General features: G+C 46.7%; 2 protein-coding genes across 16 annotated transcripts in view; both read right to left on the minus strand.

The window, feature by feature from the left end:
* Positions 1-621: 621 nt before the first annotated feature.
* LOC121404649 (basement membrane-specific heparan sulfate proteoglycan core protein-like) lies at positions 622-7,230 on the minus strand. The gene is made up of 8 exons (XM_041594509.1): positions 7,138-7,230; positions 5,166-5,398; positions 4,824-5,096; positions 3,825-4,750; positions 2,977-3,722; positions 2,494-2,910; positions 2,283-2,430; positions 622-687 (listed from the first exon to the last, which is right to left on the minus strand). The coding sequence occupies exons 1-8, from the start codon at positions 7,214-7,216 to the stop codon at positions 645-647; spliced, it is 2,865 nt and encodes a 954-aa protein (XP_041450443.1). The 5' UTR covers positions 7,217-7,230; the 3' UTR covers positions 622-644.
* A 4,715-nt stretch (positions 7,231-11,945) lies between these two features.
* Positions 11,946-14,005, minus strand: part of LOC111075953 (basement membrane-specific heparan sulfate proteoglycan core protein) — a 44,201-nt gene continuing 42,141 nt past the window's right edge. For all 15 annotated transcript variants that reach the window (XM_041594500.1, XM_041594499.1, XM_041594498.1 and 12 more), the window contains 5 exons: positions 13,742-14,004; positions 13,114-13,291; positions 12,638-13,050; positions 12,116-12,564; positions 11,946-12,039 (listed from right to left, as the gene is read on the minus strand). In XM_041594500.1, coding sequence (XP_041450434.1) covers positions 12,179-12,564; positions 12,638-13,050; positions 13,114-13,291; positions 13,742-14,004 — 1,240 coding nt within the window. In that variant the 3' untranslated portion in view covers positions 11,946-12,039; positions 12,116-12,178. The remainder of the gene's footprint in view (positions 12,040-12,115; positions 12,565-12,637; positions 13,051-13,113; positions 13,292-13,741; position 14,005) is intronic.

The following is a 14,005-nucleotide window of genomic DNA, read 5'->3' on the forward strand; positions in this document are numbered from 1 at the left end:
TTATTTCACGAATTTCCAATTCATTTTTTTTGCCATCGAATGTTAATTTGAAAACATTTTACACTGGGGTTTTACACAGGACAAAAAAAAACATACTTCATAATAATAAAATATAAACTATAATTATAATTAAAATGCTTCTGCTATTGAGCATTTATCTTGTTGTTTGCTTGCTGCTTGTTCTTTATCGTATCCGTTACTTTTGCATTCTTTTTTTTCCGTTGTTTTTCTGGATTTTCTGTTGGCTAGTATGCGGTTTTTTCTTTCATTGTTGCAGAGTTAGTTAGGCCTTAAACTGTATATATTATTGTTATTATTGTTTTTGTTTCTGTTTCGTTTCGGTTCTCGTGTCGTCTCACTTCTTCATATGGCTCTTGTGTTTTGTTTTTTTTTGTTTTTGTGATATTTCATTCTTTTCTTTTTCTTGCTACAATCTTTAACTAAGACTTAAGGATCGAAGAAGCAATCATAGTGTTGGGTCTCGACACACACAGAACATATCGTAATTGTTATTTGTTGCTCCGCGTACAAGTGTGCATGTACGATATACAATATAGAAATTGGGTTTCATTTTGTTTGTTAATTAATTAAAAAGCTAATTTCGGTTGTTGGTTTGCGTGTTGTGTGTGAGGGCGTCGAATCCCTTAGACAACTGGCGGTTCGGTGCCTCCCAGGGACTCATCGTTACTAAAACGGGAAATAATAAAAACAAAAAATAATATATAAAATTAAAGTAAATCAATTAAAAATTAATATGGAATAAAGATGTTTAAAACAACGAGTAACAAACAAAAATCAATAAAGATAACGATAAGAAAAACAGGGAAATTCCCTGTTCAAACTCAAGGGTTGAGCGAAAATGAGCGAAAAATAATCGATTTGAATGGAATAAGTTATCTAAAAAAAATCTTTTTTATTGCCCGGTTCCGTTTTTCGTAACTGGGATGAAAGAGGAGGTTCGTTTGAGGATCGTTTGTATAGGGTAAAAGCCTCATCAATCTGCCATTTCAGACTTATTTAATATTTGATCTTAATGTATCGTGTGTAGGTTAGTTTTTATGGTGCGTTTCAGAACTGTATGACTGCCAATACAGCTGGCATTATCAGCAACCGATTTGAGTCGGAGCTGGCAGTTAATACCAACTTTTATTTCATTGAAATTTTGGTTTTACAGTACTGAAACGCATTGTATTTACACCAATACTCATTTCGTATGCACGGTATGCATGCCCTTTAATCAGTAGGTGTATATTTTTTATAGCTATGGTCACAAAGCAGTTCCAAATTCGACTATATTAAGTCGTAACTATCGGATTGGATAGTAGTTGAGTTGATACGAGTAGTAGTAGTAGGATCCGTGATCGTGGTATGTATTTCCCCCAAGTCCTATACATATATGTATACGACTTCCTATCTATCTATCTGTTGCGTTGTATATTCCGTAATTCAGCGATATATTATATATATATATTAGAGATATGTAGGTTACGATTAGTAGCATTGTAGAGTGTGGTAGGTGTGCCCTGAGCTTGGCTTTGAAACGAGAGAACAATCCAACTAGAAGGAATAGTTTTTCAACAATACTCGTACTATGTGTATGTATTTATGTTCCATTTGGTGCTAACTACATGTCTAAAAAAAAAACAAAAAAAAAACCTCCATCGAATCCTGTAGGATTCTTCCTAGTCGTTTATCGATCGTCGATTATTCTATATAGTAGTAGTAGTACGATATTTTATATGTGGCTGATGGTATACGATATACTTTGTATAATATAACATGATATTTTTGCAATGATATGGCACGATAATTTCAATTGTAACACTCTTCAGATAGTTTTTGGATACTTGGATACTGGGGGCGATAAACGATACACCCATATCGATTACTGTTTCGATTATGGTTTCGATTCTACATTTTGGTCTAAACTAAAACAGCTTTGTGTGGGTGGTGGTTCGAAGCTTAGCTTGGGGCCGGCAGCAGACACAGTACGATGGCTGCCAGCGATAACGACGATAGCACGTACGTGTATCGATAGGCGGAGCCGTGCGCCGCATTCGATGGCAGCTGGCTGAGATTGGGCCGCGGATAGAAGATGTGCACTGGCGGCGGCTGATCCAGCTCATCGAAGAAGCTCGGATCGCTGGCATCGAACTCGTGATAGACGAGGCTCGACGGATTCCAAACACTAAACCCAATTAAGTTATTTTTATGGTAGTTAATGTTAGTACAGGTTATAGGGGGGTAGTATTGCAGGTTGCAGGGCTGGGTCTATTACTTACACTGGACAGGTGTCCACATTGACGGCATTGACGGCGGCTTGGCCCAGATTGATCTGGCCAACGGCGTCGCCTTCAACCACCACGATGCAGCCGACAAAGTTGTGCGTGTGACGGCCGCCCGTGAATTGAGAAATGTCCGGAATGCCACCTGGAATGGGCAATGGGATAACGGTGAGAATTGGAGGTACTTAAGGGCTTAATTACGGCTTACCTATGAACACATTGCCCGGCAGCTTCATCTCCTTCTTGCCGGTGGGTCGCGTCTCACCCGAATGCGAGATGCGATCGACCTCGAGAATGGCCGTGTTGTCCACTCGCTTCACAAGCACAATATGCCGCTGGCCATCGTCCACGCGGTTGTCACTGTTCTTGATCACCGTCTCCTCGCCGTTCAAGCGTAGCGAGTACTCCACATAGCCATCGACGACGGCCAGGGCGATAAAGTCCTGGCCCACAAACTCCTCGCCGGCCACCTGTCCCCACCAGAGCAGCAGCCCGTTCGGTTTGCTGGTGGAGAAGACCAAGGCGGCGGAGGTGAACAGCTGCTCCACGGCGGCATCGAATTGATTGCGATTGATCTCCAGGTAGCCATGACCGCGGAACGAGGCATTGAAGCCCACTTGGATGTCTATTAAGCAGGCCAGAGAATGGATTAGGGAATGCTGATTTTTTGCCTGGCTGATCTTCAACTTACGCTCCTGGCAATGCTTGCCGCTGTAGCCCAAGAGGCAGGAGCAGACCGCCTGGTTGTTCACTTCGCTGCAGCTGCCACCGTTCTCGCAGGGATCGCTGGCACACGGCGCCATGTTGTAGGGCTGCAGTTGCTCCTCCTGCTCGCTGTTGTCCTCTGACACTGTGGCACTCGATGGCACCACAGCGGGGGCCACTGGCACCTCGCTATCGGCCTCAGCCTCACCGTCCCCATCGCCGCCACCGATCTCATTTAGTTCGCCGCAATTCTGGATATTGGCCGCATCCTTGATGTCCGCCAGCAGCTGAATGGACCGCCGTGCGTCGTATAGTCCCGAAATGCATCCATCGAAGCCCTCCGTGATGTTCACGTCTCGGTTGATCTTCACCGAGGCCCGATCGTAACCGCCCACAAACAGGGGCGTCTTCAGCGACAAGGTGCGCGCCGTTCCCGAGGCTTTGGCCCGCTGCTCCTGGCCCTCGCCCAGCCGCAATATGCTCTCGCCCTGGCGACGCAGCACCTCAATGCGCGTCCAGCGGTGCAGGGGCAGGGGCTCGGCCGAGCGCACAACGACTGGACGCAGTCGTGCCGCCGTATTGATCAGCAGCTCCACATGGCCATCGCGCAGCACCAGTGCCAGATAGTCGCCGCTGGGCAGCTTCGACTCTGCCGCATAGAGGAGCACAGAGTCGCGCAGGCTCGAGGGGCGCACGGACAAGGTGATGTTCACACGCAGGACACGGGGGGTTCTGCACATCCAGAGAGGGAGAGGAGAGAGAGAGAGGGATATAGAGTGGCAGGATCACAGCTGGGGGACTGGGTGACTGGGTGACTGGGGGCTGATGACTCACCCGTAAGCCGCATAGCTGTTCCGCTTAAAGTTGAGACTCTGCTCGTTGAGGTGCTCGATGTACTGGCATCTGTCGCCGGTGCGATTCAGGGGGCACAGGCAGTTCATGTCCAGTTCGGTGTTCTCGCAGCGTCCGGCTCCGCAGACGCCCGGGGTGCACTGGGTGCCGGCAACGGCGCAGTTGCGGCCGGTCCAGCCCTGCTGGCAGACACAGGAGTAGGCCACCTCCGTCTGGCTCTCCAGACAGATGCCGCCATTGGCGCAGGGGCTCTGGGCACAGGGCTGGCAGCTGGTGATGCCCTCCTTGAACTTGGCCTCGCGCATCAGCTCGACGGTGCGGCCCTGGAGGGTCAGGCGGCTGATGCAGCCGACGAAGCCCGTCTGCTGGGGCACCGCATCCGCGGGCAGCAGATCCCAGCTGTGCATGCCACCGATGTACAGGTCCTCGATGAGATCCAGCGGCGGCACCTGCGACAGTGTGGGGAAGGCCACTGGGTGCTGTTCGTCCACCTGCATGTAACCGTCCTGCCTGGAGCGGTGCACGCGCACCGTGTGCCACTCGTTCAGCTGCAGCGGCTCCTCCGCTCGAATGATCATCGGCTTGCCGCCGAAATCGAAGCGGAACTCCGGGTAGCGGTCCTTCAGCGAGAGGGCTATGTAGTCGCCGGTGCCGCGCGTCTGTCCGTTGAACAGCAGCAGTCCGTCGTCGCCCTCCGGCCGGAAGGTGATCTCAAAGTTGAGCTTAAACGAGGAGTTGGGCATCGTGGGGAAGCTCATGTAGCTGCGCGGTGCCTGATGGAAGTGCGGTATGGCACCGGTGACCACCAGAATGCTGGGATAGTCCACGGACTCGCCATCCACGTACACGGCCGTGCAAATGTAGGTGCCAGCATCGTTGGCCTGCAGATCCTCTAGCGCAAGATGTTCCTGAGAGAAGTAAACAAAGTGTGAGCAGCTGGAGAGGGGGAGAGTGGGGGGGGGGGGTGTGGGTTGGACTTACTCCTAGCAGCGATCGTCCTGGCTGCAGCTGTCCGTACTGGCGGGACCAGCGGTAGCTGGGCTGGCGGCTGGCATCCGCTCCGCACTGGAGCTTGGCATCGGCGCCCACCTTCGCGTGGACAATCTTGGAGCGCTTGAGCTCGTGGGGCTGCTGTTCGATGGTCAGCTCGTAGCTGGTCGTGTACAGATCGCCCTCATCCGTGCGGCACTTGCACACATACTGACCAGCATCGGCGGCAGTCACATCACTAATCACCAGGCGGTTGCCGACTTGCTGCAAGGGTAATTCCGGGATTCGCTAGTGAAAAATCACAGAAATAAAATATCCAATGACGATGCTCACCTGAACATTGGGGCTGAGGGGCTGGCTGTCGGCCCGCTCCCACACCACATCCGTGTAGCTGTTGTCCGAGGAGTAGCACTCCACTTCGGTGGACTCTCCCGCACGCAGATTCGATGATTGTTGGTCCAGTTTCAGCCTGTAGTCCCGGGGACGGGCCGGCGTTGTGGCCGGCGGCAGGTAGGCGGGACGGTACGGTGCCGGCGGGGGTGTAGCTGGGGCCACTGGAAGACCCGCTGCAGATACACCAACACCAGAGACGGCACAGGAAGACGGCACAGGAACAGGAACGGGCACAGGTACAGGAAGCGACAAGGACAACGACCAGATCGGGGTAGATCGATCGATCGGGTCGGCGCGTAACGTTCACAATTTCAGCGACAATTCACAAAAGGATGTGCAATGGTGCATGTGTTTGTTTGTGTGTGATTCGTGTGTGTGCGTGTGATTCGTGTGTGTTTGTGTGTATTCGTGGAAAATGGGAATAAAAATGGGTAAAAAAAATACACAGAGAGAGAGAGAGAAAGATAAAACAGTTAGCAAAATTTACATGTCAAGAAAATGGCGGTTCAAACAGTAAAGTAAACGATAATTATCGAACGATAAATCGATGAATAATCGATGGGAATGGTATTTAAATCATATGTTTATATTTATATATAATTTTCAATAGCAATGATTAAATTTCATAAATATCGATATTAATTGATCGATTATCGATTAATTTATAAAAAACGATCAGACATTGATCATGGCATCAACAACCATTAAACGTTCGTTTAATCGTTCGATAAACACATTCCAACGATTCCATCGTTCGATTCATATTGCACTTTGCTTTGTTTTAGTCGTTTCGTTTTTTTTTTTGGAATTTTGCTTCCTAGTTAGACAATACAGAAATATGGTATACATATACATCTACATATATAAGTATGTATATATAGAGAGAGAGAGAGCAACAGAGACTAGGTGGGGACTAGGTGGCGTGTAGTGTGGTGATGGATTGTGGACTACTATGTGTACAGAGAGAGCTACAATTACTCGATTACAGCTAGGGTCGAATCACACAGAATACGATTACATATGGGGGGTGGGTTACAGATGGAATAGATCGATAGATAGATAGATATTTTCAATGGTCGGATTTTTTTTGTTTATCGGAATACATTTTGATCGAGTACTCAAACTCTAATTTTGGACTTTTTGGGTTACCACTAAAATTTCGCAAATGTTTACTGTTTTGGTGGTCACATAAATATATACGAGATACGGATACATACATACAGGGTTTTTTTTTTTATTAAGTCAACAAATGTCGATTGCTTAATTATCGTTTATCGAATTTCTCTAATGTGTATGTTTGTGTGGGTGTGGTGTATTATTTACAATAATTTCGTATTTCCATTTTTCGGGATTATTCAAAAGAAAGCTCTATTTTTATATGTGTGTGTTTGGTGTTAGTAACAGTTACCCTTATCGGCCAGCCACATGCAAGTTAATCGATGACAGCAAAACATAATAATCGATTAAAGTTAATCGATGTATACCACTTGTTAGGGCGAACGAACACCCCCGAAACCTGTTAGATTTTTCATCTCTGTGAACGCTGCAAAAGTTTAAATATTTTCAAAATCGATTTGTTACCGATAGGTTATTGTTATTTCTTAAGCCTCTAGAAACCCGTTGCGAGTGCGTGCCAGTTCTGCATTTTGCTGCGTACTGTTGCTGTGGTGCTGTTGAGTTGGTCGGTGTTCAATAGATGTTCAGTATCAGTATCTGAATCCGAATCCATGTCCAAACGTTGAGTGCAAGTTTAGTGCACCCACGAACAGAGGGAGACTTGTTAGACAGCCAGAGGAAAGTCAGGGGATAGTCAAACAGATGGGGATCGATAGATAGAAGTTGGGGTAGTAGCGGGAAAGAGGGTGGGGGAAATAGGTCAAGAAATGGCAGAAAATGAAGATTTTGGACCAACCGAAGCTCTTCCTCAAGGCCAGATGACGCTTCTGCAGCCGTCGTCCTCCGACTAGATGATGCTGCTGGTTCTTGTCCATCTTCTGGCTCTTCTTCCAACGCTTAAAGCTGCCCGATCCTGATCCAGATCCTGATCCAGATCCTGATCCTGAGCTCGTTGAGGTCTTCCCCGTCTTGACGGCCGTTCCTATGCAGTTGAACTCATCCGAGTGGTCCAGGCAGTCGTAGATGCCGTCGCACACCATGCCCGCTTTGATGCAGGTATGCGGATGCGATACGCATTTGAAGTCGCTCGGCTGGCACGCGTACGAGATGATGGGGGGACGGATGGTGCCTCCAGGAGCTAGTGTCTTGATGGATGTCCCCTTGCTGCTCTTGAAGTCTGTGATTGCGCGATTTTTGTTTGGCATTTTTCGATTTGTATCGATATTTATCGGTATCGGTAACGGTTTTTTTTTTGTTTGTTTTGCATTTGTGGCATTTCCCAATTCAAAAGGCATAGAAATGAACGATTAGCAATGTATGCAGCCGCCTCGATAGCCAATAAATGTTAGTACGCACCGACTCGCATCGCACCGCACCGCACCAATCGGTATTATCGTATGTACATGTATGCCTACGCCCACTAGATAGGTACTACATTTATCGTAAGCCATGCATGCGCTAAATTGTTATCGGCCATCGACCAGGGATGGGTGTGTGTGGGATCGGCTATCGCTATCGAACTACTCGCTAGTGCTGGGGTTGGTCAAGGACGGGGGGGGGTAACGTAACGTTTCATGGAAGTATCTTCAAACGATTGTTTTTTTTTTTTTTTGGTATTATTTTCTTTTTTTATAAAACTTCTATGGCTCTAGGGTTAGGCAGTACATAATACAGATTGATAGATCATTTTGGATTAAAAATACAATACAAAAAATTTAAATAAAACAAAGCAAAACAAAATAAAATCAAAATCAAAATAAAAGGCAACAGAAAATATATAAAAGAAAGAATACGAAAAAATAATAAAGGAGGAGTGTGTTCTGTTTTGTTTTGTTTTTTTTTTTTTTTTCATCGATTAGATTTGATTGGGCGGCGGTAGAGGTAACACACCTGCAGCACATATATAGAAAACCACGCAGGGCATGTCTTTCAGACTCTGCCCGACCTTGTATTGATATGGGGCTCCTATGGGTTGTAGAGTTGTAGCAGTTGATTCGATTGATTGTTGCAGGTTGCATGCCATACCATACCATACCATTAAATTTGTTTGTGTTTTGTTTGTGTGTGGTTTTGGTTTCAGAGTAACGGATCGGATCAGATCAGATCAGATCAAAAGCGCACATATCATATATAGTTTATCGTAAGTAGATCAGTTTTAGGTCAAAGGTAAATGTAAAAGTATTGTATTGCATTGTATTGTTTTTTTTTTTTTTTAACAAGCGCACATGTAAGAAAGTGGGAGAGAGAGAGAGAGAAAGCGTGTGTGAGAGAGAGAGAGAAAGAGAAATAAATATGAAATTAATCAAAAATGTTCGTTCCATTTGTTGCCCGACGACATTCAAGATTCTACGCTAAGTAATACTCGTACTCGGAATTTACAAATATCTTTGCCCTGCATTTAAAAACTCTGCATTCGTTTTTCTCATTTTCAACGATATTTTCTCTGTTTTTTTGACTGATTTTATCTAAGTTCAAGACAATAATTTAAGACAAGAGTTGGTGACATTATTTCGGTATTATTTACAATTGATTTTTTGTGCTTTTTTTCGAATTCGATTGGTTTTGCAATTTGTTTTTGTATTTTTTTTTGTTTTTTGCTGGTTGTGCAGGTGCAACTTCTGTGATGATAGAAGGAGTATAGAAAATAAACAGAGAGAGAGCGAAAGTCTGATGGATAGATAGGACCAAAGATTATAGAACACGTAGATGCCGAATGAGAGAGATAGCAAAGGGAACTCTCTCAGTTAATGAGCCTTGTCGAACGTCTTACTGTGAGATGGTAATCTCGGCACGACAGCCGAACCAAGAGCTTCAGCTGGATCTTCTATTGGCATCCGCCTCGGAATTGTTCTTCGTTTTATCTACATATGTGTTCAACAACCTTTGATAGAAAAGCAGAGAGAAAGAGGGAAAGGGAGAGAGAGTTCAGGGAAAGAGATAAAGACAGCGGAAAATGAAGGGAAGCAGATCAAGATTGAGGAAAATAAAGTCAAAGTAAGAGAGGATAGAGATATAGATATAGATATAGTGTGTGCAGTGCTTAGATTTTAGATCATTTACAATACCTATTCCTTGATTCACACATACATACAATTAATACACAAAAAACACAAACAAATAAATGACAACCGATAAACCATTAGATAATTATAATTATAAATAGATTAGGATAAATAAAGGGAGTGAGAGAGACCATCACCAAGGAGGGAAGGGGGCCAGAGGAGTATCCAGAGTGAAAGTAACGACATCCGATGATACAACCGACACCAAAAACAAACCAGATTCAAATGTTAATCAAGCAGAACTATAAGTCTAGTCCTCGGTATACCGAGACTTCAGTATCTGCCCCTGCAGACATATCGAGTGGTGGTTTCCAGGGATTAAGGGAGCCTTGCCAAAGATAAATGAAATGAGTAAGTTTATGGAAATTCTTTTACATGGATGAATCCATGAAGAAGCGCAAGGCCAACTGAGGGGCGGTGCTGCATGACGCGCAATATGCCCGCCGAATAATTATGCATTAACTGAACTAAAAGAGCGCTGTAGATTATTCGTAAATTGTAAAATCCCAAAAGTGGATCACAATGACGGACAATGTTCGGACTTCTATGGCTGTAGTTATAAATTTTAGTTGAACCTTTTTGGCTGCTGCAGGGGCATTCAAATGGGTGAAATAAAAAGAATATCTTACAAGTTGTTGTTGTTTTTTTTGTTGGTTTGCTTCACACAATTTCTGCTGTGCGAGTAGTTATATTTTTTGTTTGTTTGTTTTGTTTTGTTTAATGTTAATATTATGTTTTTATTTCGCACTTTTAGTGGGGCTTAAGAGTTATGGTATCGTATTAGAAGTGTGGCAGCCATTCTGGTAAGCTTAAGATTTATCAAGTTGTGTAGGAGTGTGTGTGTGTGTGTGTCTGTGTCTGTCTATATATATATTAAATGTTTTCTGTGTGTGTGTGTACATAAATTTGTTTTTATTTTTTTTTTTTTTGGGCAGAACTTAATATTAATTTCGTTTCAAAACAAAAACAATTTGGAATATTTTTGGCTTTGCATGCAGTGAGTGCCATCCAGCTCCATATGGCTCCATCACCAGAGAGAGAAAGAGAATAGGTGTAGGTGTAGTTGTGGTTGGGGTTGTGGTTGTGGTGTGGGAGGGGCGGGACTATCGTTTTATATGCAATGATTGACTGACTGATTGTTTGAGTGTTTCTGCCTTTGATTTGATTTAATTTGTTATATACAGAGTGTAGCCCTCTCCCGATTTTTTACATATTTACAGTGTGTCTTCGTTTACCGCTTTTGCTATTGCTTTTGCGTTTGGGTGCTCTTTCAGTATTTTTGCTTTTTAATTTACTTTTACGTTTAACATATACGATTACATTGATGGGTATAGAATATATATATACACATACAGTATATAGTATTTACGAGAGAGTATTTTTACGGGGTGGTTGGTGTGGTGTTGGGGCGAAATTAGTAAAATCAGCGAACGAAAATCAAACCTGCTCAAAAGCCTAACACACATTCCTTAACATTAACCTTCTTCTTCTGCTTCTTGTTTCCTTTTAGCTGATCTTTTGTTTTCCATTTAATGAATATTTTCGTGTTCTCGTTTCGTTTCTGTGGGTCTTTCTTTTTGTTTTTTCGTATGGGGGGATGTAAATTAGAGGCCTCAATTCAATTCAATTCGACTGCAATTTGTGTTCACATGGAGGTCTGACATCTACTGATAGATTTGTGTTTATATTTTGATGTAAAATTTTATCGGAGTAATCCCCACTGGCTAATATTTATTGGGGGGTGTAGCAGTGGGGCAGGGCAAGGTGCAGGGGCGGTGTGTGTGTGTTGTGTGTGTGGGTGAGAGAGACAGAGGCAGAGACAGAGAGATATAAGAGATATTTGCTGGCTGCTTAATCGCATTTGTCGGACAGGACATCTGACTCTGGCTGTGTGTGTGTGTGTGTGTGTGTGTGTGTGTGTCTGTGTGGGGTGGGCCTCCGGCTCGGTGGGTGGGTGGGGCGGGAAGTAGGCAGGGAGGGGGTTGGCTTGCGGGCTGCTCCGCCCCGTATCCCCCGATGGCTCTGAGCCATCCGGTTCAGCCAGAACGAAGCCCACACCGACCACCCATCGCCGCGTCCCGAGTCCCCAGTCCCGTATCCGACCCAACAGTGGGAGAACCCCAATGGGGGGCGATTACTCACGGTGTACTTGCAAATCGACAGCGGTGCCAGGCAGTCGCTGCCCGCTCGCATGATCGTAGACATCGCAGATGTAGCGACCCTCATCCTGTGGCCGGAGCGTGGTCAGCACCAGCACCTGGCTGTCAGAACGGGCGCCATTCGGCAGGGAGCGGCCATCCTGGCGATACCATTCAAACTGCAAATGGAAAATGGTGGAATGGTGGAATGGAATCCATTTGGGGGTGCCTGGGGTGCTGCTGGCATTACTTACCTGCAGGTTGCCGCGCTCTTCGCCGTGTATGGTGGCGCTGCAGCGCAGCTGAATGCTCTCGCCCTCGCGTCGCTTATGCACCTCCGATTGTGGCACCTGCTCGTATTCGGTCGGTGGATTGACCACCACCTGGGCGGTCTTGGTGGTGTTGCCATAATAATTGGTGGCCGTGCAGCGATAGCCGCCAGCATCGGCCGGAGCAATCGAGATGAATCGCAGCAATTGGCCATCGATGCGCACCGAACTAAAGCAGGGAATATTTTTGTGTTCAATCCATGAGCAAGTGCTCCAGGGAGGGGGGTCATGGGAGGTCAACTCACCCTGGCAGTGGTCGATTGTTGTCGGTGGCCCAGTGCACATCCTCTGGCTGGGCATTGGTCACCTCACAGAATATCTCCACATTCTGGCCGGCATCGACGCGCAGCGGTATCTTCGGCTGAAAGGTGATCTGTGGCAGCGGCAGCAGCACCAGCTCCCTTACCACAAACGAGACCACCTCGTCCCTGTTGTCGTACGCATTGCAACGGTACTGGCCGAGATTCTGCTCGCGCACATAGATGATCGCCAGGCTGTTGCGCTCGGTGTAGGCATTTCGAGGGCAATGGCCGCCCATCGACGCGCACCCAACGCGTCACATAGGGGCCCAGGTCGCAGGTAAGGGTCACATTCTCGCCAATGTTGGTGGAGAAGCGTTGGGTTTGTCCTGGTCGCGAGACTGGTGGCGGCGGGTAGTCCGTTTGGTACGGTCCATGGTCCACATCGCCATCATCTAAGGGAGATAGAGAGAGAGAGGGAGATTGTTGACTGGCCAATTCAATTGTCTGTTGTGGATCTTCTCTTACTGTCACTGATGTCGCCGCGTTTCGGCTGAATGTCCACACGGACGCTGCGCTCATCGTTGCCGGCTTCGTTGACGCCCGAACAGGTGTAGATGCCAGCATCGGCGAGGCTGACGCGATAGATCTTCAGATAGGCCGTGTTGCTGCCGAGATCACGGTTCACGCCCAGACTGGTCTCCGTTTCGGGCTGCTGGCCCTTGGGGCTCCACTGGACACTGGGATTGGGATAGCCGCTGGCCAAGCACTCCAGATTCAGTTCGTCGCCATCGGTCAGACGGATGATCTGTTGGTCGGGCTTAATCACCACCAGTGGGGCCTCCACAACGCGCAGCGATGCTGTGCCCGAGGCCTTGCCCACCTGATTCTCGGCCCTGCACTCGTATGCACCGGCATCGGCAATTTGAATGTCATCGATGCTGTTTTGGCAATTAATTAATTGATTAATTATGGCATGATGGCATGCTGCTCGCGATACTCACACAACATAGCCGCGATCTATCTCCTTGTGGCGCGGTGAGAGCGGTGTACCATCGACGCGTACCCATTGCACTTGGGGCTCTGGTATGCCATTGGCGGTGCAATAGAGCGACGCCTGGGAGCCGACCGAGTGGGTCTGCAGTGCGGGTGACTCGATCTTAACGCTCGGCCGCTCCCGGGCTGCAAACAAGTAAATGATGGTGGTGGCACCGATTAGTATTAGGATCAGACTGTGCGGACCTGTCTTATTACCAACTCCACTCTTGTGCACTTCTTGTGCATGTCGCAATAGCATTAGTTTTTTATTTTTAATTTAAATTCAAATAATAGTATCAAAGTATAATTTAATAAGGATAGAAGGAGACAGAGCAAATGGAAAGTTGTTAGCTCAAGAAGAGACTCTTTTAGTCAGACTCTTTTGGGTTAGGTATATCATGGTTAGGTGTGTATGCCTGGAGAACTGAGCAAGGGTCTAGGATCAAGGGTAGCCCAGTACTTTGAGGCTTTCGATTGGAGAACATCCAATCCAATATCCAATATCCAATGCCAATCTCTTGCTCATGAGCTGTGCTGCTGGCTACCTTTGATCCACCTGGGAACCTTGGATCCTTGGATCCGCTTAAAACTTACGTTCAATGTCGATATTCGTGCTGGACTGATCGGAGCCGTGTATGTTCTCGGCTATGCAGGAGTAGGGGCCTCGGTTCTCGGGCCGAGCATCGTAGATGCTCAGCACATTGCCGCTCACATGGACGTTGGTGGCCAGATGGTCGTGCACCTTGGTCCACTTGATCGAGGGATGCGGCGTGCCGCTGGCCTCGCAGGTGATGCTAAAGTCGCGTCCCTGCTCGATGGTAATCAGCTCTTGGAGGCGCACAATCACGGGAATGGAAC

Source organism: Drosophila obscura, unplaced genomic scaffold, assembly GCF_018151105.1.
Source record: "Drosophila obscura isolate BZ-5 IFL unplaced genomic scaffold, ASM1815110v1 contig_29, whole genome shotgun sequence".
In the NCBI taxonomy this organism is placed as follows: Eukaryota; Metazoa; Arthropoda; class Insecta; order Diptera; family Drosophilidae; genus Drosophila; species Drosophila obscura.

Excerpts from the sequence above, each read along its gene's own strand:
- LOC121404649 (XM_041594509.1), bottom strand. The coding sequence starts at position 7,216 with ATGGACAAGAACCAGCAGCATCATCTAGTCGGAGGACGACGGCTGCAG. Across the intron at positions 4,751-4,823 it reads CAGGACGATCGCTGCTAGGA|GAACATCTTGCGCTAGAGGA; the intron begins GTAAGTCCAACC and ends TACTTCTCTCAG. Across the intron at positions 2,431-2,493 it reads GCCGGGCAATGTGTTCATAG|GTGGCATTCCGGACATTTCT; the intron begins GTAAGCCGTAAT and ends TGCCCATTCCAG.